Here is a 27,092-nt window from a genome sequence, read left to right on the forward strand (position 1 = left end):
GTGGCGCCGTCTCAGCTCACTGCAATCTCCACCACCCAGGTTCAAGCGATTCTTTCGCCTCAGCCTCCCGAGTAGCTGGGACTACAGGCACACGCCACCACACCCAGATAATTTTTGTGTTTTTTAGTAGAGACACGGTTTCACCATGTTGACCAGGCTGGTCTCAAACTCCTGACTTGGTGATCCACCTGCCTCTGCCTCCCAAAATGCTGGGATTACAGGGGTGAGCCACCGCGCCCAGTCTCGGTCTGATGTTTTATACACGAGCATGTGACATGCAGCTGTGCAGGCCACCTTGTCAACATGCAGGGAGGGGCCAATCTCTGAGCCTTCTTGATTTTTGACTTCACACCCAGTACCCTCCCTCCTGGCCTAGCATGGCAAGCACAGTTTCCACTCAGCCATTTGCCCTGGTTATTCTCTCTAACTTGGATACTTTTCTCCTAGATTCTGCCTGTAATGTATTTGAACATTTACCTCTTAATATTCTTTCCTATCTGTCTCTCCTGACCAGAAGATAAGCTGTATGAGGACAGGAGTTTTTTCTTTTTTTGGTTTATAGCTACTGTCCCAGCTCCTAAAACAGGGCTGGCACTTAGGAAATATGCAGGCGGATTCACCTCACAGCATTTACTTCCGGCCTCCTCACTTCTAGTAAAATATGATACTTGTCTGAAATATTCTCTTCCCCCTTCCAGACCCATGTCTTTGATCATGTAAATCATTGCTTCAGGCTGACATAAAAACCGTTCTCTTGTTAAGAAAGAGCTCGGCGTTGGGAGAGGCAGTGCTCCACCAGTCTCTTTTTTTTTTTTTTGAGACGGAGTTTCGCTCTTGTTACCCAGGCTGGAGTGCAATGGTACGATCTTGGCTCACCGCAACCTCCTCTTCCTGGGTTCAGGCAATTCTCCTGCCTCAGCCTCCTGAGTAGCTGGGATTACAGGCATGCACCACCATGCCCAGCTAATTTTTTGTATTTTTAGTAGACACGGGGTTTCACCATGTTGACCAGGATGGTCTCGATCTCTCGACCTCGTGATCCACCCGCCTCAGCCTCCCAAAGTGCTGGGATTACAGGCTTGAACCACCTCACCCGGCCTTCCGCTGGGGTTTTAATGGGTGGGCCGGCTCCAGCCTTATCTGTTTACAGCTGATAAGGAGGAAAGAGGCCCTTTCCTGGAAGGGACCCACCTTCCCCTTCCAGTGTTCCCAGGCAACCCTTCCAGCTGGGGCTCTTGATGGCAAATAGGGCAGCTCCCCTGCAGTAAAATGCAAAACCCTTTTATAGGAAGTTTCAGTCAGGGAGGCAACCTGGGACCACAAAGCTCTGTGTGGAGAGCAAGCGACAGTCTGGCAAAAATGGATCATCAGAAGCTTTATCTCCCCGGACGTCAGCCTTCTCCTCCAGGTCCATTGCAGAGCTCAAGCAAACAGTACAGGCACAGCGCACTGCTATTTCTTGTCTCAGTTCTGTCTTGCTGGCAAGACATTTCTTTTTTTTTCTTCTAGTTTCCACATATAAACTGCAAATTTTCTTTTCTTTTTTCTTTTTTTTTTTTTTGAGACAGGGTCTTGCTCTGTCACCCAGGCTAGAGTTCAGTGGTGCAATCTCGGCTCACTGCAACCTCCGCCTCCCAGATTTAAGCCATTCTCCTGCCTCAGCTTCCCGAGTTACTGGGATTACAGGCATATGCCATCATGCCTGGCTAATTTTTGTATTTTTAGTAGAGACGGGGTTTCTCTGTGTTGGCCAGGCTGGTCTCAAAGTCCTGACCTCAGGTGATCCTCCTGCCTCGGCCTCCCAAAGTGCTGGGATTATGGGCATGAGCCACTGAGCCTGGCCAAACTGCAGATTTTCAAAGCCTTATTCTACATATGAAATGCCATGATTTGGCCAGGTGCAATGGCTCGCATCTGTAATCCTAGCACTTTGGGACGCCCAGGCGGGCCCATCCCACCAGACTCACTGCTGGGAGGCCCCAGGGCAACCCGGTCCTCCAATTTCTTATTGCTTTATTTCACAGCCTCTTTAATAAACCTCACATCTAAAGGTTTAAGAAATTAAATCACCATCAAAGACTATTTCAGCCTTGGAGGAATAATACTATTTTTAGAAATGAGCTTTTATATTAAATCACAGACAATTTGCAACACTGAGTTGCAAGGTGTCTTGTTTAGTGCTGATAACAAGGCCTTGTCCCTATTTTGGTAGTTAGAAGAACTGAGACCTAGAAGTTGCTAGAAGAGGCCCCAGATCACTCCCTCCTTGGGTTCAGTTGGATTCAGCAGGCTCCTTGGCGACGTCCGAGCGCTGCAGTTTCGCCTGTGCTTCCGGGGGCTCCCGTAGTTGCCTTGGATAACCGTGGGTGTCTCCTCATCATATCTGTGCCATTCATGTTTTTCAGAGATCTAACTGCCAAGGGACTTAAACTCTCTAAGCCTCCCTTTCTCTCTTTCCACGTAGTGGGGAGTAACAATGCCTACTCTAGAGGGTCCTATAGTAAATGGGGCCGTGCCCTTCCCCCACTTGGTGGGCACAGAGAAGAGGCTTCATTTGTGGAGTGAGGGAGCCTCTCTTAAAGCAGGGGTGACATGTTTTCTCTTATCCTCGCGTTCCCCACTCAGGGCAGCTGGGAACCGAAGCTGTTGACTGCGCCCCACACAGTGGCTCCCTCCCTCACAGGGCCCCTCACCATCTCCCAGTACAAGGCACATGCAACAGAAAATCTCCACCTTCCTATGAAAGCTTTTTCTCATGCTGGGATTTTTTCTCTCTCTCTCTCTCAGTGAGAAAATGGCTCATCACCTTGGATACCAACGTTTTACATCAGAGATTGGTCACTCCTGCTGCTGTCAGCACTGTAAACACTGCTGGGGGGGAGTCAGCCCGAGTCCCCACCCCCAGCCAGGTGTCACAGAGGGGATCGTCCTTCAGGCTCAGAGGGGCCCGCCTGCCACCACAAGCCCAACCCTAGCTCAGGGGCTGCAGAACTCAAGATACCATCCCGTTTTTCCTGGCTGAGGAAGGGAAGGGAAGGGCGCATCTTCTGTACTCCTCGGTTCTGTGTCCCTGGGGCCTGGAGTCAAGACACCTTCAAATGCAGAGGCTCTTCAGACACAGCTTTTCTGGAAACTGATCTTCAGTGCACTAAGAGAAGGAGAGTCTCAAACCAAAAATGACCTGGAGGCATCATGTCAGGTAAGGACACAGGTCATGAGATCTTGGAGCCAGGAGGGAGGGTCTCAAGAGCCTCAGAATAATTCATAGTGCCTGCTTGACTGTTCGTTAGAGGAGGTGTATACTTTCTGTCTCAAAATCTTTCTAAGCCATAGCAACATTAATAAAAACCCACGAGTTACAAAATGATTGCATTATTCATCATAATTAAATATTTTACATACTTTAATATTTATATATAATGATTGCATTGTATTTTATGTATATGTGAATTTCTGCTTATACTTTTAAAGATATTTTAAACTTCAGTGATTTTCTTTAAATGTTCTAGGCTTCTGTTTATGATCAGTTTGGCATTACGGATCATCAACTTGGGAAACAGTAAGAAACATTTTACTCACAGTCTCAGTTTTAATTGCATAAAATATTTGATTCTCAATCATTATCAGTCTCACATTGTCAATATTTTTGAAAGGCTATCAAATAGAGAAACATAACGGCAGTAGAGGGGAAGTCACCAAGGTTGCGGCTCTGAAGCACCAACAGACACCGCTCAACTGGACCTCGGGTCATGTCGGGGAGGTGACTGGGAGCGAGGAGGGCTGGAGGCCTGGGGAGCGGCTCCCCTTCTCCCGAGCTTTCCAAGAGGGTAAGTTGCCGCACAACCCACAAAATCCGGGCATCATCTCGGTTTGCGAACTCAAGAGTTTAAGATCTGAGAATAAGTAGGATAAATTCAGGATAAAACCCAAGAAGACCATTTTGTTATCTTCAAATAATGATGCACTTAACAAAGCTATACAGCTAGAGACAGCTCCCAGGGAAGTGTTAACTCTTCTAAAAGTTTTACTCTTTCATTGGTAAAAGGTTGTATTTGCTATTCAATGGCTATTTTGCTGCAGATCTAGAGAACTGTGATTTAAATGTGTGGAAAATAAATATCCCAAGCCCAGATAACAGCGGACCCTAGCTTGGTTTATCGCAGACGCCGGCTGGGCCAGCGTCCCCAGGAGGCCCCTAGCCGGTGGGTTTGGCGTCACCACACCCGTGGGTGGTCCCGCCTGGGGAGCCTGTGCTTAATCACTGTCAGGTGAAGCCACACAGCCTGAGGTTAACATGTGAAAGGAAGGGAGAGAGCAAGCCCGGCTTGCAGGCCGCACCCCTGTTCGTTTGTTTCGCATCCCCCAGCAAGCAGGGTTTACCTGAGCAAACACACTTGGCGGGGAGCTGATTTTATTGCCTCCCCGGGGCGGCCACATTCGGCCTGTTCCCTGCGGGAGAACCTGGAGGGCCGAGGGCCGCGGGTCGTGGGGAGCGCGGGGCTGACGCCGGGGTGATCCCGCAGGTGCGCCCGGGAGGCCACGCTGCTGCCGCAACGGCGGCACCTGCGTGCTGGGCAGCTTCTGCGTGTGCCCGGCCCACTTCACCGGCCGCTACTGCGAGCACGACCAGAGGCGCAGGTGGGCACAGGAGTGCGCGGGGTATGGGGAGAGGAGTGGGCGCTGGGCGAGGGACGCGTGGGTCTTGGGGGGCGCGGGAGTGGGCACTGGGGGAGGGATGTATGGGTCTTGGGGGGCGCGGGAGTGGGCGCTGGCGGGGGGATGTGTGGGTCTTGGGGTGCGTGGGAGTCGGCGCCGGGAGAGGGGCGCGCGGGCCACCGCACTGACTCAGGTCCCCATCTGTCTCCTCAGTGAATGCGGCTCCCTGGGACACGGAGCCTGGACCCTCCGCGGCTGCTACCTCTGCAGGTGCGTCTTCGGGGCCCTGCACTGCCTCTCCCTCCAGTCGCCTGGCCACTGTGGTAAGAAGCCCCGCGATTCGGCCCCCAGCTCACCCCCGCATGCCGTTGCACCTTCATTGGCTCACCCTTCATACGGATCCACAGCGCATCTTCCAGTGCCAGGCCATATAGCAGTCAGCAGACTAGACTGATTCATCACTGAACACAGTAGCATTCACTGGGAATCATATAGTGAATTAAAGTTGGTTTTGAAGTTACTCATATCCAGATTGCTAAGTTTAAAAATGATTTCCAAAGTGTTCTCACATGTCTGTTTCAGTGAACGGAATTTCAGGAGATGACCAGCTGGTAAGCAGAGAGGAACCTGGGAAACAAGTTAGCTGTGTAAATTTCAAGTGGTTTCCCTGCACCTTCTGCTCAGCTGTGCCTTTCCTCCTCTCTTCTCTTCCAGGAGCACTGGCTAGGGCTAAAAATGGGGGGCACAGTAGTGAAGGCCCACCCTCTCCACCCTAGCTCCGGCTCTGCCCTCTCCCAGGCCTGGGTGGTCTGGTGGTGCAGTGTCCAGGGGCACACCTGATGAAGCCAAGGCCCCAGAGCCACTCTCCTGTCCCTCCCTCCACCTCGATCAGCCCTGCGCACCTCCATCTGTCAAAGGGCACAACCCTACAACCCCACTTCCCACCTGTTGTCCTCAGGCCGTCCTGTTGGGCATCGTGGAGGGGAGCACCAGAGGGCGGAAGATCCTCAACTTGGCTTCCCCAGCCTCCCTCTTGCTCTTGGAGGCCCATAGTGGAGAGCACACTTAATGCATACTTTGCTCTCCTTCCCCTCCTGCCCTCCCTTCTCTCCCTGGTAGGACCAGCAGTCAAGGGACACTCTTAATAATAGAGGCACAGCCCTCAGCCCCACTTCCCTTCCAGCTCTCTTCTCCTCAGCTAGCTCTCCATGGTACCAGCAGAGGAGAGCGCTCTCCACATGCAGACCACATTTTCCCAAAGCACCTCCTCTTCTATGCGTGCTCTTTATGCTCAGCCTCTGCTTTAAAGTCACCAGTTGCTCCTCTATGCCCCAGAGACAGGAGGACACAGATTTCATGGGCAGGCATCAGAATTGCAGGTGGTGCTTGTGTGGTCCTCACAGATGAAGTCAGTTCCCACCTGCCATTAGGCTGCCCCAGTGGGAATGTGGGGAAGGGTCTAGCTGGGATGACTTCCAGGATATCCAGTCACGATTTTCCATTCTTGGAAACATCCAGTGCTGTGATTGCTATTGGCCAAGAACAGTGACAGTGGCTCTGAAAATGTGGCCTGTTCTGTGAAAGCTGGATAAAATAGTGCCGTCATCCTTCAGGGTCATCTGTCAGGTGCAGAGTGGGCAGTAACCCCTTTGTGTTCTTTCACCCATTGATCTTTCTTCAAGGAAAGTTAGGTTGATGCTGGTGATGGCTGTACTGACAGTGGTTATGAGGACTTGAAGGTGACAACAGCGATGAGGATGGAACATCCTCTGTGGCAGGTGCCATTGCAGTAGGGCCAGCTCTTCTGGGTGCTACAGCAGGAGAGGTGCTCTCAGTGTATTTCAGGCACTTTATATGCCCACTACCCCATTTAACTCTTATAAAAGCCAATGAAGTAGGTGCACCTTTTACATTTGAGGAAACTGAGACACAGAGAGAGTAACTTCTGCAAAGAGTAAACAGGGTCTGATTCTTAACCTCATGCCATTCTTGTACTCTTCCTGTAAGAGTAATTATCAGTATGACTGGATACAGTAGCTCATGCCTATAATCCCAGAACTCTGGGAGGCTGAGGTAGGAGGATTGCTTGAGGCCAGGAGTTTGAGAACAGCCTGGGCAATATAGCAAGACCTGTCTCTACAGAAAATTGTAAAAATTAGCCAGGTGTGGTGATGAGCACCTGTAGTCCCAACTACGTGGAAGGTTGAGAGGCAGAAGGATCACTTGAACCTAGGAGTTTGAGGTTACAGTGAGCTATGATTGCACCACTGCCCTCCAATCTGGGTGACAGAGCAAGATCCTGTCTCTTAAAAAGAAAAGAAAGAATAAATATGAAAAAAATGAAGATTTTTAAAAGTGTTATATAGAATATAGAAAATTTGGTCATATTCCAAAGCCAACAGCACAGTAATAGGTAAATAAATGTTTTAAATCCTTTATTGGGAGATGATGGTTTTGAAGAGTATGGGGAAGATGAAATGTTGCTACAAAAGCATGGCCCACTGGCTCCTGCAGGGAACCCCGGGTCTGGGGATCTCCAAGAGCCTTTCTTGCTCTGACTGATGCTCTGTGAGTCCAAAAATGAAAAGTTTCAAGCTAGCAGGGACCTTTGCCAGTCCTGAGCTAGCCAGGATCTCCTTGTTAGTCTGAGGGGGTGGCTCTTTCTACTGTGGCCCTAAAGCATCAAGTATCAGTTTTTACCAGCATCAAGAGACAATTTAATACTCTAAAATTTAGAGTCTATGGAATGACACAGTGAGGCAGCCAACTCAGGTGTCTTCAGAGACGGGCAGGTAATATGGAAGTGAGACGGGGCCGGGTCAACACTCCACCTCACTGCTGCAAACTCAATTTTTAAAAATGCAATTCTGGCCGGGCGCAGTGGCTCACGCCTGTAATCCCAGCACTTTGGGAGGCCGAGGCGGGTGGATCATGAGGTCAAGAGATCGAGACCATCCTGGTCAACATGTTGAACCCCGTCTCTACTAAAAATACAAAAAATTAGCTGGGCATGGTGGTGCGTGCCTGTAATCCCAGCTACACAGGAGGCTGAGGCAGGAGAATTACTTGAACCCAGGAGGCGGAGGTTGCAGTGAGCCGAGATCGTGCCATTGCACTCCAGCTTGGGCAACAAGATCGAAACTCCGTCTAAAAAAAAAAAAAAAAAAAAAAAAAAATGCAATTCTGACGGGCCGGGCGTGGTGGCTCAAGCCTGTAATCCCAGCACTTTCGGAGGCCGAGGTGGGTGGATCACAAGATCAAGAGCTCGAGACCATCCTGGTCAACAAGGTGAAACCCCGTCTCTATTAAAAATACAAAAAATTAGCTGGGCATGGTGACACGTGCCTGTAATCCCAGCTTCTCAGGAGGCTGAGGCAGGAGAATTGCCTGAACCCAGGAGGCGGAGGTTGTGGTGAGCCGAGATCGCGCCATTGCACTCCAGCCTGGGTAACAAGAGCGAAACTCTGTCTCAAAAAAAAAAAAAAAAATGCAATTCTGGCAAAAAAAACAAACCAACCAATAAGTAAACAGACATCAGTGGGCCAGACCCAGTCTCCAGGCCTCTGGGATGCCGTCAGAACGGCTCTCGAAGGCCCTGGCACCAGCTGGCTCTGGACCTGTCAGCATGCACCCTGTGACCAGCCCTCCTGTCCCCTTCCCTCAGGGGAAGGCCAGCACAGACCCGGTACTACTGACCCTTTTCTCACCTGAATAGCTTCTTATGCTGTGAGTGCCTGTCTTAGCATTAACTTCTCTGGAGCCTCATCTGAGCCTAGATGTTAGCATTCCTGTTTAGGGATTCTGGCACCCTGGAACAACCCTCTCTCCCAAGGTGGGGTGCTATGGGGAGGTGGAGTGGGCCTGACCTGGCCAGGCCCGTCCTGTCTGTGGACGGGTGGAGAGTGGTTCTTGCTGTGGGGGCTCATCTGCATCAGTTCCTTGTTAATTTCCGGTTTCATGCTCATGCCAGTTTCCCAAGTCCAGAGGGCATCTCCTGGAGGTGTAGTAGAGGGCAAGGCAGGCCTTTGCTGAGTGGCCCTGAAGACAGGGTCCCTGTAGTTGGGCATGCTCTCCCACCAGCCTGACCCCACTCCAAACCAGGCCTGGACTTCCTTGTGAGAATGCTCTAGTGGTGTTGTCTGCCATGCCTGCAAGGTTGTCCGCTTCACATGGCAATCACCACCCAGGATGTTAGCCAAACTCTGCCCAGCCCCACCACTCCAGAGATTCCCATTCTGCTGTTCTAGACTGGGGTCCCAGCTACACAGAGACCAAGGCTCAGGGACCCTCAGGGTTCAGCATGAGTGAGGCCTGCTGTGAGGGGTGGGGAGGGGGGACAGGGGCTAGGCATTCAGGCACGGCCTCCTATGACCAGCAGTGTGGACTAGGGAAGGGTCGGCAGGTGAGGTCCCATGGGGCGAGGTGCCATTCACAGCGCTAGGCCTCCTCAGAACGGCAGCCCGGCTTTGGATGGCTGCATCCTCCTGCTCCATCAACTGTCCCTTGTCAAAAAAATATTTCAAGCACTCATTTGGGGAAAAGTGGAACCTTTGTTGCAGCAGACGGCGGTGAGCTGTTTTATATTATGGCCCTGTTTTATGCCGGTCTGTTTGCCCCACATATACTATGGCCGGTCTATTTGCCCTGTCGCTCAAAGACCTGGAGCCGGACTCTCTGAAAGGTCACGGGCCAAATGAGAAAGACGGAAGGGCTGTTCTTCGTTCCCCTTTAAAACAGTATTGTAATTCTCCTTCAGCTCTCTAAGTTCTGCAAACATTTAGAGGCTTCCTTCTGTGCAGATGTCAACGCGGGGCTGAGACCTGCTTCCCCGCACCTCGCCCTGCAGCGCGGCCGAGGGGTGGAGCCTGGTGAGGGCCCCGGGAAAGGGCCTGTAGAAGGCAGGGAGCAGGCGTTTCTATCGCACGCCCCCAAACCGAGCCGCAGCACCGCATTTCATACATCTCGGGTTTGTCTGTTTTTCCAGACGCGAAAGACTTCCTGGCCTCCCGCGCTCACGGGCCGAGCGCCGGGGGCGCGCCCAGCCTGCTGCTCTTGCTGCCCTGCGCGCTTCTGCACCGCCTCCTGCGCCGGGATGCGCCAGCGCGCCCTCCTCCACCGCTTGTCCCTTCCGTGCCCCAGCGGGAGCCACGCCCCTGCAGAAGAGGGCCGGGATTTGGGCATCGCCTTTCATTTTCTATGTTGTAAATAGAAGAACTGGGTGAATATTTTTATTGGGTAATAAACATTTTCATGAAAGCCCTTTGGCTCCAGGTCCTTAGGGGAGGGACCCGTGTGTCCCCCCGCACCGCTGTGACGGGTAGGTAGAGACAGCAGGGCCACAGCGGGAGAGCGAAACTGGAGCCAGAAAGCCTGGCGCCGCCTCCTCGGCTGGCGTTAGCGCCTTCCTTTCACATCTCTGTTAAGTGGGAAGCGAAAGCAAGGCCTCGGAGTTCAGCCTAAAGCGGCCCCAGGCCCGCCTCCCCCGTCTCCTGAGCGCCCCTTCTCAAGCCGCTGCCCATTCTGAGGCTGTCGTGTCCACAGCCAGTCCAGGGGGGTGGGCGCAACGAGCTCAAGACGCCAGGCCCGGTGACAGCACACAGGCTTGGCCATGCGGGATGTACAGGACCCTTGCACTGAGCTCTTCAGCTTCTAAAATCCACTGTAGTTCACAAGCCTGCGTGATACAATTACTTTAACATTTTATATTGTAAAATAGTTTATTGGCATTTTCAATCTTTTCAACTATTTGCTTTGATAATTTGAATTTAATGTAACATTCAAATGAGTATTAAATGAAAATAAAGTAGAACTTCATTAGAGGGCTGGCTTAGAATTCATTATTGAGAAAAATTATTCAAGTTTTGAGACGTAAATATTGCTAGGCATTAATATTTTTTGATACTGAAGTTGTCTTCAGGTAGTTTCAAGTGTGTTCTGAGCAATGCCTTATTTTTCTGTTTAATTATTGTAGGAATGAACAAGTGATGAACTTTGCAAATTATCCTAAGAGCTTGGTGAATAAGTATATGCTACTCCTAAAATTCGTGTTTGCAGAATACCTATTTTTTACAACGTTGGCAGGCAAAAAAGACACTGCCTTATTTTCAGTAGGCACACTTAGGAAATGGAACTTGAAAGGTCGCAGTTGTGGTTAAAAGGAAAACTGAGAACTCTTCAATATTACTGTGAATATCTAGGGTATAAACACATTTTAATTAGAAAATTAGAAATCAGGCTCTATGGATTTCTGTAGTAGAATACTAGAATGGATCCTTTTAGTAGAATGATTCTTGATTATAAGCAAGAAAGTCAAAGTCAACATTTATCTGTCTGCTAACTAATTGGGAAACCTTTACCTACCTAGCACTGAAAAGACAAGGAGAATCTGTGAATAAAAAGCACTTTCTTTTGGCAGCCCAGGCATCCAGGGAGACATTTAAAAACAAGAAACTTTTCAGAAGAGAAGAGCAACGCTGGGCTCCTGGCTGTTAGTGTCACATAAATGTGTCCTAGATCTTATCTGTCCCCTGCAGTTGAGGAGGATAGATAGAGACATCCCCTGGGCCACTATCTGCCAGCACCCCTTGCTGGGAAGAGCCTGTTCACACTCCTGGCTTTGCTCACCCGGACAGAGGGAGGGCACCTCCCTTCCCAGAGCAGTCTCCAGCTGTGTCCATTCTGCAGGGTTTATAGAAGCTGCCCTTTCCTTGCCAGCTTAGCCCTGGCTCACTTATCCCCCACACATCCTAGAAAAGCAAAATCTGTCCTTGCATGCCCTCTCTGAGGGAGCCACTTGCCAGGGACACTGGAAGGAGATGCAGGGATGCATAAGGACTTGTACCAGCATAGGGCTGGTGTGTTCAGCCCGTTCCTATGTCGGGGTTTAGCAAATGCCTGCAGCTGAGGGGAGCCCTTGTTCCTTTCAGCCTGTCACCGTTTCCCCACTCTAGCCTAGATCCAAACTGACTTTTCTAGCTGTGAGCAAGCAGCCTCTGGATATAGTCTCAGTTTCCATTGTCTGCAAAGCCACTCTGGCACATACAGTCATACATCACACCAGCAACAGTTTCTGGGAGTGATCTTTCTGTGGAATTCAGTTTTGGGTATTTAAAATTAGGTTTGATAAGCTTCACATGCACAGGCATTTCTCATCTCACTTGGACTGTCTGTTACGGGAACAGGAGAACAAAGAGCTGTGTCTCCCACAGTCACGGCTGCTTGGCACACACTGATCTGGCCAGCACCTGGACCCCTCTGGGACCTTGGCACAGTAATATGGAAGCTTGCGGACACAGAGCGGGCTAGATCCCCAGGAGCTGAATGCTGCCAAGTGAGTGGGGTGCTGGACTGGGAAATGGCTGCAGCACTGCCGCAGGGATGGGTGTGCAGCTCAGTGTCTAAGAACTGGCTCTCCAGCAACAAAAGAGGTGTATAAGTATGCTGATAGCAGTTTATTACTAGTTTTACTCCTGCAAAGTACATTATAGCACAAAATTTACAAGTCATAACCCAATATACAACCGTCTTTATTCCACATAGCCTATGTGCTTTTGTTGATCTTTATCAGATCTTCTATCGGCACTCAAATCTAAGCTTGTGCTGCAACCACGATTTGGCAAATGGAGTTGCATCCTAACTCACTGACTCTCCAAGTTTATTGTCATTAAATCTGACATGTGATCTACTGTGGAGCTATTTCCAATCCTTCTACAAGGTATGTTAATTACCTGAACCACTTCAACTTTGTCACTCTCTATGTGAGAATGTTACTAGTTTGCTGACATGAGTGATTGCTTTTCCGAATCAGTGTGTTTTCCAACGAGACTCGTTTTAATCAGGTATGGTAAGAAGGCAGACAGGGAAATGATGTCAAGGAGGAGGAAGTGTGTATATTCGATTAGAAATGGGAGGTATGCCATGCAGGGCCAGACGGGGCAGCCCCAGGATGGCCCGGGAGGCAGAGGGAGCGGGCACTGTGGGCAGGAGCCTGCACGGTGGCATGTGTGGGAAGGAGTGGGTGAGGCAGGGCAGGTGGTGTAGGGTTGGCTAGTTTTTTCTGTAGGCTCCAGGGCACGGGGCTGTCCCTAATAGCCTGGTCCATTTTTCCCTCACTCTGTCTGCTTCCTGATTGACGGACGCAGGTACCTCTCCATGTGGTCCTGTGTGGCGTGGAATGGCCTGTCCTCTTGCCCTGTGAACATAACAGACTATCTTTTCATCATTTCCATGTCTGCATTCTTGCTGTACCTAAATAACAATAAAACACACCTTTAAAAACAAATAGGCAAGAGCTGTTCACGCCATTAGAACCACCATGTACTAAGGAGCCGCTGAGGCTCCTGGGTTGTCCTTGCTAAAGCTCCCGAGATGCTGGTGGGGTGACTTTCTGTCTCACTGGCGGGGTGTGGCCTAGAGCCGAGAAGAGGCTGGTGAGTAACGAGCATCTGCTCAGATCCAGCACTATGTCCAGCAGCCTGCTGCTGCCTCTGAGGTTTACTCTCTGCGAAGGGCACCCTCAGGAAATCTGGGGGAAGTCTCATCACCACCCAGCAAATGCTCACAAGTTGTAAACGGACAGCGCCCTGCTTCAGAATCCACCACTGAGCCAATGACTTCCCTTAATAATACATCTCGCCTCCAAGCAGGCCTTTGGATTTTTCCCTCATGGCACCTGATAGACCACGATTAAAGAAAGGCACCTTCACAGTCTTTGTTTGACATACGTGGAAACCCAGGCTTGAGGAGGTGGAATAATTCAGCAGGTCCTGAAGCCAGTGAGTGGGAAACCAGGGGCTACAGTTTAGCCCCTTGATTCCAAATCCCAGGCACATTCTCTGCTGCCTAGGAGAGACCGTGAAGCTCCACTATGAGTTTGACATCAATTAGGATTTCAGTCCTTGTTCCCAAGCCTCCCTGTGTAGGCTGCTTGACAGGCCTGGCTTCAGTCATCCCAGAGTCTTTGCTCCCTCAGACACTTTTTGCATCAGATGAAACTTCCAGCCAGGTACAGTGGCTCACGCCTGTAATCCCCACACTTTGGGAGCCTAAGGCAGGAGGATCACTGAGCCCTGGACACAGAGGCTGAAGTCATCTATAATATGATGGCACCACTGCACTCCAGCCTAAGTGACAGAGCAACACCCTGTCTTAAAAATTTTTTAATTAAAATTAAATATAAATAAATAAATATATATATATATATATATATATATATATATATATATATATATATATAAATGAAATAACTTCCCCCACTGCGGCATCACTCTGGCCTCACCCTCATTCCCACTGGTATTACAGGAAGCCTCAGTCAGCCCTCTCAGGATCTCAATAGCTTGGATGCAGAACAGAGCTCCTGTCTTCCATAGTCAGACCCCGGTGTAGCCGCATCCACCCAGTGCTGCCGAAACCCTCAGGTGAAAGGAGCCTCTAGTTAGAGCTGGCGGAATCTTCCTCCACATTTCGCCATTTGGGGTCTAATATTTTGCTTTTTACAGTGTTGCCAAGAATGGAAAATGCCATGTGGAAAGTCTGTCTCTTTCACTCCTGCCAGCCGTAATTCCTGTGTGGTGAGCAGGAAACACTATAATACAAAAACGGACACAAGGGCTTCCTCAGGGAAGAGCATCCAGGACAGCAGGTGGTCTTCCTCCTGCGTGGTGGGGAGGGTGCCAAGCGTCTCCCAAGTCCTCCTGATCTACTCATTGAAGTTCTTGCTGTCCTCTGCAAGCACTTTGAGAGGCCCAGGTGAGAGAATCACCTGAGCCCAGGAGTTTGAGACCAGCCCGGGCAACATAATGAGATTCCTTCCTTACAGATAAGTTTTTAAAAATTAGCCAGGCGTGGTGGTGCATGCCTGTGGTCCCAGTTACTCAAGAGGCTGAAGAGGGAGGATCACTTGAGCCCAGGAAGTAGAGGCTGCAGGGAGCTGTCATCACACCACTGCACTCCAGCCTGGATGAAAGAGTGAGACTGAGTTATTATTTATAAACAAATAAAAACTCAGACACATTATGGTTTGAGTTTCCTTCTGGCTCATGTATATGTGTGAAATACATTGTGTTTCAATAGAATTTGTTTGCCTTATAGGTATCAATATTTTTTCCCCACAAAACAAAAAGGCTTCCTGAATTGACAAATGTTGCTTGTTCATCCCAGCATCCCTTCTCATGACCATATGGTCCTAGAAGTCCTAACTGAGAGCCTACTGCTTCCCCATGGGCTCGAGGAGACCCCCGCTGTGTGTGATTCAAAGTGAAAAGGAGCAGCCCCGCAAGGAGGCTTCTAGGATTCGGGAGCAGTGCCCAGTGGGCTCCATGGGAGACAGCAGCACCCAGAGCCCTCCCTGGTTGGAACCTTGAGAGGGAAAAGATTTGCACAGACAGAGGAAGACTCAGGGGCACCCGGGCCAAGCGGGGGTTCCAGGGTTTCAGATCAAAAAAGCATCATGGCCTGAGCCCAGTCCCCTTGTCTGTTCAGTGATGCGTGTGCTCCTTCTGAGTGGCATGCGGCAGGTGCAGCCCCGTGGCGGTGAGCACTGCTTGGATGCCATTCTACACATCTGAAGAGGGAAGTATCCATCCTGTCCCGTCGTCTTCTCCATCCACCTGTGTCCCATGCCAGGTGCCCTCCCTCATGACCCTGGAATCGCACCAAGTTGGTTCAAGGTGGAGAAGAGAAGGCAGGTCTCCACATCTCGGGCACTAACTGGCCAGGAGACGGGGCAGCAGGGACAGGCTGCAGGGTCAGGCTGGGACCACAGGTTCTGAGGCCGTTTCTCCCCTAGGCTGGGACAGGGACCGGTTTTCACTATTCACCTGCTTCTGCAAGTTGCCTAACAACCAGTTCTTGTCTAGACACTTTTGGTCAAGAATTGTCTGGCCCAGGCCGGGTGAGGTGGCTCATGCCTATAATCCCAGCACTTTGGGAGGCCTAAGAGAGCAGACCATTTGAGGTTAGGAGTTTGCCAACTGGCCTAGCCAACATCGTGAAACCTCATCTCTACTAAAAATATAAAAATCAGCTGGGCATGGTGGTGGGTGCCTGTGATTCCAGCTACTCAGGGAGCTGAGGCAGGAGAATCATTTGAACTCAGGCGGAGGTTACAGTGAGCCAGGATCGTGCCACTGCATTCCAGTCAGGGCGACAGACTGAGGTTCTGTCTCAAAAAAAAAAAAAAAAAAAAAAAGTCGGGCCCAGAAATGCCTTTACACTGTAGGGAATCTTACGTCTGCAGCCAAGGGCACTGCAGCCCACATTCTAGTGGCAGGGATGAGGGGCACTTGGGGTCCAGTGTAGGGTGAGGTGTGGGCCGAGCCTGGGTGGAGCTGGGCCTCAGTGCTCCCTTCGTGGCCCAGAAGATGTCTACTTGAGAGTTTCTCCGAAAGGGACTTGGAACGCACAGGCTCAGACCCTGCATCCTCGCACTCGCAGGGACAGGAATCCTGTGCAGGGCAGTGACTGTGTCCTCCTCATCATTCCCCATCCAGTACTCAGTTTGGCATGCATCTGCCAAACACGCCTCTGCACTGGAGTTCAGCTCGAACGTGGAAAGGACCCCTTCTTAGATGTCCAGGCTGTGGGCTCCACGTTGAGCTGGGGAATGCCCAGCTCTCATGCAGTCAAAGGTGACGAGGGTGGTACCTGACAGCCGGGAGGGTCTCCTCCCCTCAGCCCTGGCTGCACTGACTGCTCCCAGCAGTGGCCTGTTCTGCACCCGTGTTGTCAGTGGGCTCTGCTGGGCACGCCTGTAGGGCCTGGATATTGACTTTCTATCCGGGGGTCCCCAGGGCCACACAGTTCCTGAGCTGTTCGCCTGTGCTCAGGGAATCCTACTGGATGGGCCATCAGCTCAGGCAGTGAACAACCCTGCAAGCTAGCCCAGGGCAGCAAGGGCTCTGTCCTCCTCGGCTCTGCATCCCTGGACCTGTGCTACCTGCTGTGGTTGCTGCTAGGCACATGAGCCCGCTTATATTTAGGTGAATGAAAATGAAATGAGATGAAACATTCAACCCCTCAGTCACTCCAGCTCCATGTCACCTGCTCAACAGTGCCAGAGCCCGGTGGTGCTGGGCTGGACCCTCTCCCAGCAGCTGCTCTGTCCCTGCTTGGGGCACTGCTCTTCACTAGGTCCTTGGGCTCAGAAACAGAGAGAGACCTCATGCGATGCATTCTTTCTGTCTCCTTTTCACTCTCTCTCTTCCTCACTCATGAGTGCCTTTTGCTGCTCTTCCCCAGCCCCCTTTCCCTCTTTTCTGATTCTCCTCTGAGGACCTGGCCTCCCCCAGGCAGTGGGCATGACTGGGTCTTCACTGTCTGTGCCTTCTCTGCCTGCCCCTCACCCACTTCCTCAGCATCCCCCTGCTTTCTGAACTTCTGGCTGCACCACTGAATGGTGTTGAGTGGCTCTGTGTGCCAGGCTGGAAGCCAGGCTGGGGCTGAAGAGCTGGGACCCTGTGGGTGGAGGGAGACAGTGTTTAGTGAAGTCTGGCTCTAGCCTGGTGCCCCCCGGTGGGTCCCCTGCAGTGAAGGGCTGTGGACAGATACAGTGTCCTCTTCCCCCCCCAGCTGTCAGGTCAGCGCCAGCGGGAGTCTGGCTCCAGAAATCCTCCTGTCACAACTCACGAGAAGGGATTAAGGATGTTTCTGAGGGTGGCAAGGAAGAGGAACAGGGCCGCAGATGTGGCTCAGGAAAGATAAAGATGGGAAGGCAAAGATGTCCACTCATCCCTGAGGCTCCCTCAGTGTTCTTTTTGGCAATTTGGGAAAACCAACGAAGCCTATAGAGAGTGCTGGACAGGCTGGTATCTCGTGTGGCCATTGGAGGGGAGAAGGCAAGAGGATGGCGAAGGTCGGTGCAGGCCAGGGAGGCCTGCCCTGAGCACATCTGCAGGGAGTGAAGCCTATCCCAGTGACGCCAAGCCCGCCGAGGGCTCCTCACCGGGAGGGGCTGCAGGAGGATGCCCATCCCACAAACACCCCACTTCCCAGCCAAGCCTGCCTAGGGCTCCTCACCCGGAGGGGCTGCGAGTGCCTGTAGCTGCTCCACTGTGCTCTTTGTAAAGAAACTCCTTGCCTGCAGGACCATCCCACCCTCCCAATCCTGCAAAGTCGAGAGGACGCAACCCCACTCAAGCACTGGGCGTGGTTAGACATTGTCAAGGCTGGCCCTCCTGTCAGGACTCCGTTCTTGCGAGCAGGGAGGCTTACCTGGCTCACTTTGCCTACCTGTGGGCCCAAGTGATAGAGGCCATGTGAGACTGCTCTCTCCACTTGCCATGGGAGCCTCAGCCGAAGATGTAGGAATGAAGTGGTCAGTGCGCTTGTTTCTGTGAAAACCCTCTTTGTGAGGCTGCCATGGCTGACTTGGTCCCTCGGCCGAGTGTCCCTGCTCCTTCTGGGCACCCTCTCCCCATGGTTCCCACTCCACTGGTCTCTTAGGACCTCTGCTGGCAAGAGCTCTGCTTCTGTTGCCTGTGCCAGGCCCCTGCCCTGGCTTTTCCAGTCCCTTCTGCCCAAACATACCTGGGTGATTAGTACTTTTGTAAACAAATGCTGTACAAATTCTTCCAACTAAAGTGGACCAGCTCCAAAGTCCACACTGTGACATCCATTATCTCTTTTTCTTTTTTTTTTTTGAGATGAAGTCTTGCTCTGTAGCCCAGGTTGGAGTGCAGTGGGCGCGATCTCGGCTCACTGCAACTTCCGCATCCCAGGTCCAGTTCAAGCAATTCTCCTATCTCAGCCTCCCAAGTAGCTAGGATTACAGGCATGAGCCAGCATGCCCAGCTAACTTTTTGTATTTTTTAGTAGAGACGGGGTTTCACCATGTTGGTCAGTCTGGTCTTGAACTCCTGACCTCGTGATTTGCCTGCCTTGGCCTCTCAAAGTGCCGGGATTACAGGCATGAACCATCACGCCCGACCAACATCCATATCTTTAAAGTAATGACTAGCTTCCTCTTTCATCTGCATTTACCCTTTTCACCCAATCTGATATGGTATTTAATTCAATGATTACATTTTTTTTTGAGACAGAGTCTTGCTCCATCACCCAGGTTAGAGTACAGTGGCAATATCGCAGCAGTACAGTGGCAATATCGCAGCTCACTGCAACCCCCACCTTCCTGGTTCAAGCAATTCTGTCTCAGCCTCCCAAATAGCTGGGACTACAAGCGCCTGCCACCATGCCTGGATAATTTTTGTATTTTTAGTAGAGATGGGGTTTCACCTTGTCAGGTTGGTCTTGAACTCCCGACCTCAGGTGATCCACCCACCTCAGCCTCCCAAAGTTCTGGGGTTACAGGTATAAGCTACCGTGCCCGGTCTGATTACATGTTTTGCTGTGTAATATTTTGACTTGGTTCTTTTCTGTAGTTTCTTTGTCTTGGGTCTTATTGCTAATAATATTTTTCTGTATGTAAAAAGTTATTTATTGTGTTTATTAAATATGTTTGGTCTGTCTTTTCCAATAACTCTACTTCCAGTAGTGGACGCTGTGCAGCCTGCTATGTTTCGGTGGCGATCGGGCTCCCAGAATGGGCAGCGGCTCCAGTGCATGTGCGTGCATTTCCTGGGCTTCGCAGCTCCTGGTCGCCCTGTCTGCACCAGGAAGGCTCCCAATGAGTCAATGAGGAGGGTGACCCCAGGGCAAAGGGCCCAGGCAAAGCACCACACTCACTCTCTCCTGCATCCTGCAACCCCGCAAGCTGCTCCTGCAGGCAGGTCTTCCATCGAAAACCCTGGAAGAGATCACAGTGGAAGGGGCCCATTTCCTTGGATGCAACTGTCCCACCCGGCGGGGTTGCAGGAGGAGGATGGAGGTCACGAAACATCAGTGGCGGTGGGGACCTCACCCTGGCTGACACAGCCACCTTGCAATCCTGGCACCTGAGTAAAACCAGGCAGCATTTGTCACAAGGTGTGGGAGGCAAGCGACAATAGCAGAGTGTGAACACAGCCTTCTTAGGTCCGGCCCCTAGCTGCCCCATCCTCCATCCCCAGCTACAGCCGCCCAGGATAACTTCAGTTTCTCCGGGATTTTCTCACTGATTTTGGTAAGTTTCTGAAATCCACACTGTCTTCTCACCTCCACAGCTCACCCAGGGTTGATTCTGGAGGCAGCAGCCCGTGCAGCACAACACTTGGAGGCCTGGAGCCCCTGACGACGGGTCTGGTGACAGCCACGCAGGGGCCACTCCCAGCCTTTCCTGAGCCCGGATCGCTGGCCCTGCAGGTCTGTTCTCGTCCCTGATGTCAGTCTTGTTGCCTGGGGTCCTCCGTTGCCACTGACCAGAGAGAATCTGGCCACACTAGAGGGAGGCCAGCTAGAGCCTCTCAAGGCAGTCTGGGATGGTGAGACAGGGCCGGAGTCTCTGGGAACAGTTGCACTGGTGGGAAGCACAAGGCTGAGCTCTCTCTGGAGATGTGGGTTTGAATCCCTGTTCCGGTATTTATTACCACGTGACCTTAGACAAGTTCCTAACTACTCTGGGTTCCACATCTATAAAAAGAGACTGAATGCCGCTAGCAGTCCTGAGCACGGAGGTGGGTTCCAGGCGCCGGAACAGACCGGTGCTGTGCTCCAGCAGGCCTGCGGACCTCCTCGCTGTGGATTTGCAGCCACAGAATCAGAGGAGGCCAGAGGAAGCCGGAGGAACTTCACGGACGGGCAGGCCATCACCTAACTCCATGCTCCACGCTGGAACGTGCCTGCTGCTGAACAAAGCGTGAGTCACCAAGAGAGGGAGCTCCAGCCCAGCCAGCATGAGACCACCACGGGCTGAAGGAAAGGGGCAGTTCTGGCAACAGCAGGGGGCTAATGCTCTAAACCTGAATCGATCAAGTGCTGATTCCCACCGCAGGGCCCAGCAGTCCCACTCTGCAGCCCCATAACTGAGTTTGCCATCAGGGGCGGAAATGCTTTCTTCTCACTCCCAGACACTGCTGAGCTTGTAAAGCCAGACACTGTGCTGGGCACAAGTGTCTGGCTCAGCGGCAGCTCACTGGGAACGAGGGAAGGAAGGCTCTGAGCAGGAAATGAAACCTCTGCGTTAGCAGCAGAAGGCTTCAAGACCAAGAGATTCTGCAAGTCGTGCCCATGAGGCTTCATTTGTTCCCATCTGCAGCTGAGGGCCTGGTATATCTGGGTGACAACAGGATTGGAAGGAATTTGCACAGAACACCTGGATGGCACTTGGAGCACGTGACCTGGGGCTGCAGTGACCTGGGGCTGCCCTCTTCTTATTGTGAGTTCAGGTTGGGGTTTGGGGGAGAGCTGTGGCATGAGGCCCTTTGAGAGTCCTGCTGACTCGTTAGGATACAAACCTGACTCAGGCAGGTGCAGGGGCAGCTCGGAGGCTGGTGTGTGGGCTCAGTGCAGGAGCAGCAAGTCCTGCATCAGCCAAGCCACAACCACCACAAGCTGGAGCAAGCCCCAGGGATTGGGGGCTGGGTTTCTGGAGGCAGGGAGAAGGCAGGGCTGCAGGTACAGTGGGCAGTCGGCTGAGAGCTGACCCCTGGGACAGAGTTCTGGGATTGCTGACACAGCCCTCGGCCCCCTTCACAGTCTACTTGTGAGCTGTCAGAGAGCTTCTGTGACTTGTATGCCTGGAAGAAGCGGCTTCAGCCCGACTGGTGCCCCTCACCCAGCTCCAGGGGCACGGGTGGCTTCTTCCATGCCGGGAGGCCCTGGCCCCACTTTTCTGGAAGACTGCATGCCCTTGATGGCAGGAATGGTGCCTGAGTCTGCACGACTCAAGTCCCCAAGGAGAGTGACTTACCTCCCAATTGGTCAGCCTGGCCCCGGCCCAGGGAGGAGGGAGACCTTCCCTCCCTGAGGAGCTGGGGGCACAGTGGGGCATGGGAGATGGCTCTGGTGGGCCAGAAACCAGAGCAAATAGCTTCTTGGGTGATTTTTATTTTGTCAGGCCTGGGGCAGGGGTGGCCTTGGGCGGACAGGAGAGCCGGGAGATGGAAACACGTCAGGAGCATGCAGAGCTCAGCAAGGAGGCCGGCCTGAGGTGGGCACGCTTGCATTAAGAGGCCAGGCGCCCTAGCCCTTCACAGGCTCCCCAGGAGAATCAGCAGCAGGAGGAAGGTGTGAGCAGCCAGCAGGGCTGCACAGAGCCGGGGCTCCTGAACCAGTGCCTGAGAAGTCATGCTGTCCAGGCTTGAGGGCGCTTCCTGAGGAACCAAGGTGGGATCGGGCGGGGGGTTCTCCCTCTTCTTCTGGCTGATCTAGTTGGTGAAGTAGGAGAGCCTGGTGAAGATGCTGGGGCCGACAGGCAGGCGGCAGTCCAGGCTCCAGCTGGACAGCCCCATCAGGAACCAGGTGCCATTTAACGGGCAGACGAGGGGACCCCCAGAGTCTCCCTGAGGACAGAGAGGACATGGGTGGTGGAGACCAAGACAGGGAGGGATACGCATTGTTCGGGCACAGGAGGGGACGCTGTGCTTCTCCAGGATGGAGTGTGGGAAGGAAGCAAGGTGTGCAGCAGGCGTCTGCACCGTCTGAGTGAGGGGCGCTCATCTGTCACCTGGGCAATGTTAGAAGCCCAGACCCAGGAGGGACCTCCTGGATGACAATCTCGAGGACGGGACCCCGGAGTTCCACTCTACAGAGCTTCCAAGGAAACCCTGGGCAGAGTCTCCAGGCTGGCAGTCACAGACCTGCAAGAATAAACAGGGGACTCCAGTCCTCGCCCTCCTGGCTCCAGTGGGGAGGAGACACTGCCTGTGGTCCCCGCGGTGGCCGGGTGCCTTGGCAGGAATCCCCAGCCTAGCACTAATCCCACCAGAAGTTTTGCTCTTTTTTTTTTTTTTTTTTTTTAACTTTTTAAAAACATTTGAAATGGAGATGAGGCTCTTGCCATGTTACCAGCTGATCTTGAACTCCTGGTGTAGGCGATTCTCCCGCCTTGGCCTCCAAGGTGCTGGGATTCAGTCTAGCCCCTAATCCAGATGTCCTTGACATATTAAAGTCTCTAGTGTTCCCTCCATTTCTTGGCTGAGCTTTTTAGAAAATGCCAGGCTGTGGGATGTGCTGAGGGGAAAAGAGGTGCTGCCCGTGCCCAGCCTGAGGGTAGGGGGAGTGCCAGGGGGTCCCAGGAGAGCACGGGAGATGGTGAGTGTAGCAGGGCCCCCAAACAGGGAAGTCCCTGACATCATGGGCGGACCACCCCCATCCCTTAGGCCAAAAAAGGAATCCCAAGGAAACAAGCACCCTCCTGTCATCTGTGCAATCAACAAGACCAAGCCCCTTCTGCGTGCAGGCAGCATTGAGGAGGGCCGGAGGGCCATTCCACATGAACAGACATCGCAAGCGTGGCGTGTGGACTGGGACGAACAGGGGCATGGTGGCCTGGAAGAACTCTGGAAGGGCTGCTCTAATCCGAGAGCTTCTCTGAGCCAACGCTGGAGGGGGGAGCAAGGCCTGACTCTGCCAGCCCACAGCCTCATCAGTGGGCAGGGATCCCATGGGATTTGGTGCAGATTCTGTCTGGTAGGATGGTTCCGGCCTGAGCCCCATCACGACACAACTGCAGGAGAAGGGATGGCAGAGGCTGGCGGGAAATGGCCAACAGACAGGACTTGCCATATCTGACCCTTTCTCTCTAAGGAAATGGAGCAAGGCAAGAGAAGCAGGCTCAGGGTGCACAGTGGGCTCTTGGTGTCAGGAGGCTGAGGAGGCCCCTCCAAGGAGGGGAGCAGAGAGCAGGAGGGGCCGCCCGCAGTGTCTGATGGGAGATGCTGCACCAATGCCTGCCTGCACAGCTGTGGCGAGGACAGAGCCCAGGAAGCAAGAGACAGCCCAGGCAGACACTCTGGGGTGAGCCCTGCTGGGACGGGTGGGGGCGGGAGGAAGTTGTGAGGAGCAGGGAGGGTGCCTGTAGGGCATTTTGTGATGGGAGTCATTGAAGAATGTTTCTGCGCTGTGGGGTGACCAAGGAGAGAGAGAAAAAAAAGAGGGAGGCTCAAGAGAAGGAGAAGAGGCCGGACGCAGTGTCTCACACCTATAATCCCAGCACTTTAGGAGGCTGAGGAGGGCGGATCACTTGAAGTCAGGAGTTTGAGACCAGCCCGGCCAACATGACCAAACCCCATCTCTACTAAAAATATAAAAATTAGCCGGGTGTAGTGGCGTATGCCTGTAGTCCCAGTTACTTGGGAAGCTGAGGCAGGAGAATCACTTGAACCTGGGAGGCAGAAGTTGCAGTGAGCTGAGATTGCGCTACTGTACTCTAGCCTGGGTGACATGGGCGATAGCGTGAGACCCTGCCTCAAAAAAAAAAAAAAAAAAAAAAAAAAGAGGGAGAGGATCCTGCAGGGGTCTCCCAGGGCCTACAGCTTCCGAGGAGGGCGGGGCCTCTCCAAGCTTGACTGTGGCTGTGATCCCTCACGATGGGCTATACGCTTCCTCTCTGGGCCTCAGCTCCCGCACCACAAAATGGAAAGATTACACATAGTGGGGGAAGATATAACAACACATGAACATATCCAGTAATGGGTCATAACCACAATAAAGAGCTCCTATCATTCAGAACGAAAGGCAGACAGTCCCATACTTGGCAAAAACCTTGCATGGACACTTTACAAAATAGGCAACAAACATATGACAGAGGGCTTGTCTTCACTTGTCACCAGAGAAATGCACATTAAAAACCGCACACAGTGGTTCATACGAAAGCGGCAGACAGTCTGAAGGACCGACAGCACCAGGGTGCAACCTGAACTTCCACCCACCAGCTGCTGGGAGTGCAAACTGGCACAACCAGGTGGCAGAGTTTCCCAGAAGATCGATGATAGACGAACATAGGCATATCTCATGGGAAAGCATTCCACTGCCAGGGTGACTGCCAACCAGAGTGGGAACCTATGAGCTCTAAAATGTGCGCATGCACCAGGAGGTTCACAGCAATTCTATTTGCAACAGCCTCAAATGGAAACCACCCAAATGCCACCCACAGTAGAATGGATAAGAAAAACTGCGGTGTCTTCGCACAGTGGAATAGCATACGACAGCAAGAATGAACAATATAGACTGCACACCAGATGGATGCATCACACAGACACAACACAGACTGAGGGACCAGGCCAAAGCTTGCTTGCATACCATATGGTTTCACTCAGCTAAAACTCCCCACACGAAGCCACCATGCTTTAGAAAGCAGGCAGGGTTATCCTGGGGGAGTTGGTGTCAGGAATGGGGCATGAATGGAACGCGCAAATGCCGGGTTCATGAGAGGTCAGTCTCTGAAAATCCCTCCACAGGACACTTGCACTGATGCCCTTTCCTGTGTATGGTGTGATTCAACAATGCTTCTTTTTTTTTTGAGACAGAGTCTTGCTCTGTCAGCCAGGCTGGAGTGCCGTGGCATGATCTGGGCTAAGTGTAACCTCTGCCTCCCGGATTCAAGCGATTCTCCTGCCTCAGCCTCCCGAGTAGCTGGGACTGCAGGCACATACCACCACACCGGCCTAATTTTAGTATTTTTAGTAGAGACGGGTTTCACCATGTTGGTTAGGCTGGTCTCAAACTCCTGACCTCAGGTGATCCACCTGCCTCAGCCTCCCAAAGTGCTGGGATGACAGGCCTGAACCATAGCACCTGGCCAACAGCATTTCTTGAAAGATGCAAAGAAAACGGATGGACCAGTGTTTTTTGGGCGTGTCTGTCCTGGATCTGACATCTTAGGCTTGGCTGGGCTTGGGAAGAATTCAGAGAGACTGAGCCCACTCACTCAGCAAATGGCCTTTCCCGTTATGAGGTCCCCAGCACACAGCATGTCCTCGTGGATGCTGTAGTCACTGCTGCTTGGCTGGCCAGGGTGCTGGGGCTGGAAGAAGGATGCGCAGACACTGTTTTCCATGATGCCGACCTCCGCCTCCTGAAGCTGGAAGGGCTCAGGCAGCAAGACTGTGGGAGGAGGTGTCAGATGTGGGCCACAGCCGCAGCCAGAGGGAAGGCCTCCCTCCTCAGTCTGCTTGCCTAGAGGAAGAAGAGGAACCTGGAGGGAGGCCAGTGTGGCTGCAAGGGAGCAGGCGTGGGGCGACAGGTGAGGCGCAGTCACTGTGGGGCTCAGAGCAGGAGGCCTTCCTAGCTAGGATGTGCTATTGGAAGTGTTGTCCCAAGCACACTGGGACACAATAGAAGGGTTGTATGCATTAAAAACAAGCCCTCTGGCTGCTATGAGGCAGCGCTGGAGGTAGGGAGGTGGCAGCTGGACTGTCATCCTGGCTGGTGGCATACTAGCAGGTGCCAGGTGAGCTTGAGCAGTGTGACAAATCAGACACGGCCCTGCCTCCAGGAGCAACTGGCCTGGGGACACTTGGACTCTGTTTCCAGATGTCACTCTTGGATCTGGCCTGGAGTCCTCATGTGGGAGCAGCCTGATGACAGCGCCCAGCCCTGCACAATGCTTGCCCTGTGTGGCCTGCTTGTGTCCTTGGGGGCTGCTGGTGTCTGGAGAGAGAAGGATGACTAGAAGCCACATCTTCCATCAAGGTCAGCGGCTCTCTGCTCGGTAGCACCTCCAACCGGTGACTTTCCCAGGCCCCAGCTCCTCCCCTCCCACCTGTCCGGCAGACTCTTCTCTGCCTTGATTCTCAGAGAATGACAGTCCCAGGAGGCTGTCTTTGGAGGGCTGGCTGCTCTCATGACTAGGGCTGTGTGACTGGCATTCAGTGGCCAAGGGCAGGGAGGCCAGCTGTGGCCTGCTCATGCAAGAAAGTCCTGTCCCGAATACCTCCTCTGAGATATCTGCCAGCTCGTGACCCCACAAATAATGCCAAATCGCCATTCTACTTTTTTGCACTCATCATTATGTTTTCCTAAATCAAAAGCATTCCGTCTTTTGCAAGAGTCTTTGCTTAACATTTCTTCCCTTTCAGTCTACAAATATACAAATATATGACAAATATCGGGGGTGAGCAGCAAGGTTTACATTCACAGAGGTAAGAGTTCTCAAGCCCGGACCACAGGCCTGCTCTTACTTGCTACTGATGCCCGGCACCTTCCACAGCCGGAAGCTCCAGTGGAGCTTAGTGAGGCCCTGAAGGGGCCAGACCGCAGCAGGCCCTTGGAGTCAGGGTGGAGTCAGTAGCATTCAGAACCAGGGAGTACTGAATGGCTCAAAGGGCCCAAGTGCCTGCCTCCAAAAGTGGGAGATGCTCAGGCCACTTGACCCAGGTCAGGGGGAATCGTCACACGCGGGAGGACTGGCAGAGCCCCGAAGCAGCCTCCCGCACCTTCCCCTGCATGGCCTGCCCCGCACTGCTCACCATCCTCGGTGACCATTCCCCAGCCAGATACCCAGCAGGAGCTGGAAGGGGCCAGCTCCGTGGTTGGTTCCGGAAGGCAGGCGGGGAGGATGTGGGAGCTGAATTCCGCATGACGGTGCGGCTGCAGCAGGGTGATGTCACTCGCCATGAGGTGCA

The 27,092-nt window shown here is 52.6% G+C and overlaps 1 protein-coding gene and 1 pseudogene across 1 annotated transcript; one reads left to right on the top strand and one right to left on the bottom strand.

Moving 5' to 3' along the window:
- The first annotated feature begins 8 nt into the window (after positions 1 to 8).
- LOC101051545 (cryptic protein-like) lies at positions 9 to 10,475 on the top strand. Its single transcript, XM_074399793.1, has 7 exons — positions 9 to 2,362; positions 2,788 to 3,199; positions 3,510 to 3,559; positions 3,654 to 3,827; positions 4,524 to 4,638; positions 4,870 to 4,979; positions 9,641 to 10,475. Exons 2-7 carry the CDS (start codon positions 3,177 to 3,179, stop codon positions 9,859 to 9,861), a joined length of 693 nt encoding a protein of 230 aa, XP_074255894.1. The 5' UTR covers positions 9 to 2,362; positions 2,788 to 3,176; the 3' UTR covers positions 9,862 to 10,475.
- An 11,214-nt stretch (positions 10,476 to 21,689) lies between these two features.
- On the bottom strand, positions 21,690 to 25,525 carry LOC141584470 (serine protease 40-like; annotated as a pseudogene).
- Positions 25,526 to 27,092: the final 1,567 nt, after the last annotated feature.

Source organism: Saimiri boliviensis, chromosome 5 (assembly GCF_048565385.1).
Source record: "Saimiri boliviensis isolate mSaiBol1 chromosome 5, mSaiBol1.pri, whole genome shotgun sequence".
NCBI classification, from domain to species: Eukaryota; Metazoa; Chordata; class Mammalia; order Primates; family Cebidae; genus Saimiri; species Saimiri boliviensis.

Bases quoted from the DNA above. Each gene is read 5' to 3' on its own strand.
- LOC101051545 (XM_074399793.1), top strand. From the start codon at position 3,177: ATGACCTGGAGGCATCATGTCAG. The intron at 3,828-4,523 runs GTAAGTTGCCGC...GTGATCCCGCAG, and splicing joins CTCCCGAGCTTTCCAAGAGG to GTGCGCCCGGGAGGCCACGC. The intron at 4,639-4,869 runs GTGGGCACAGGA...CTGTCTCCTCAG, and splicing joins GAGCACGACCAGAGGCGCAG to TGAATGCGGCTCCCTGGGAC.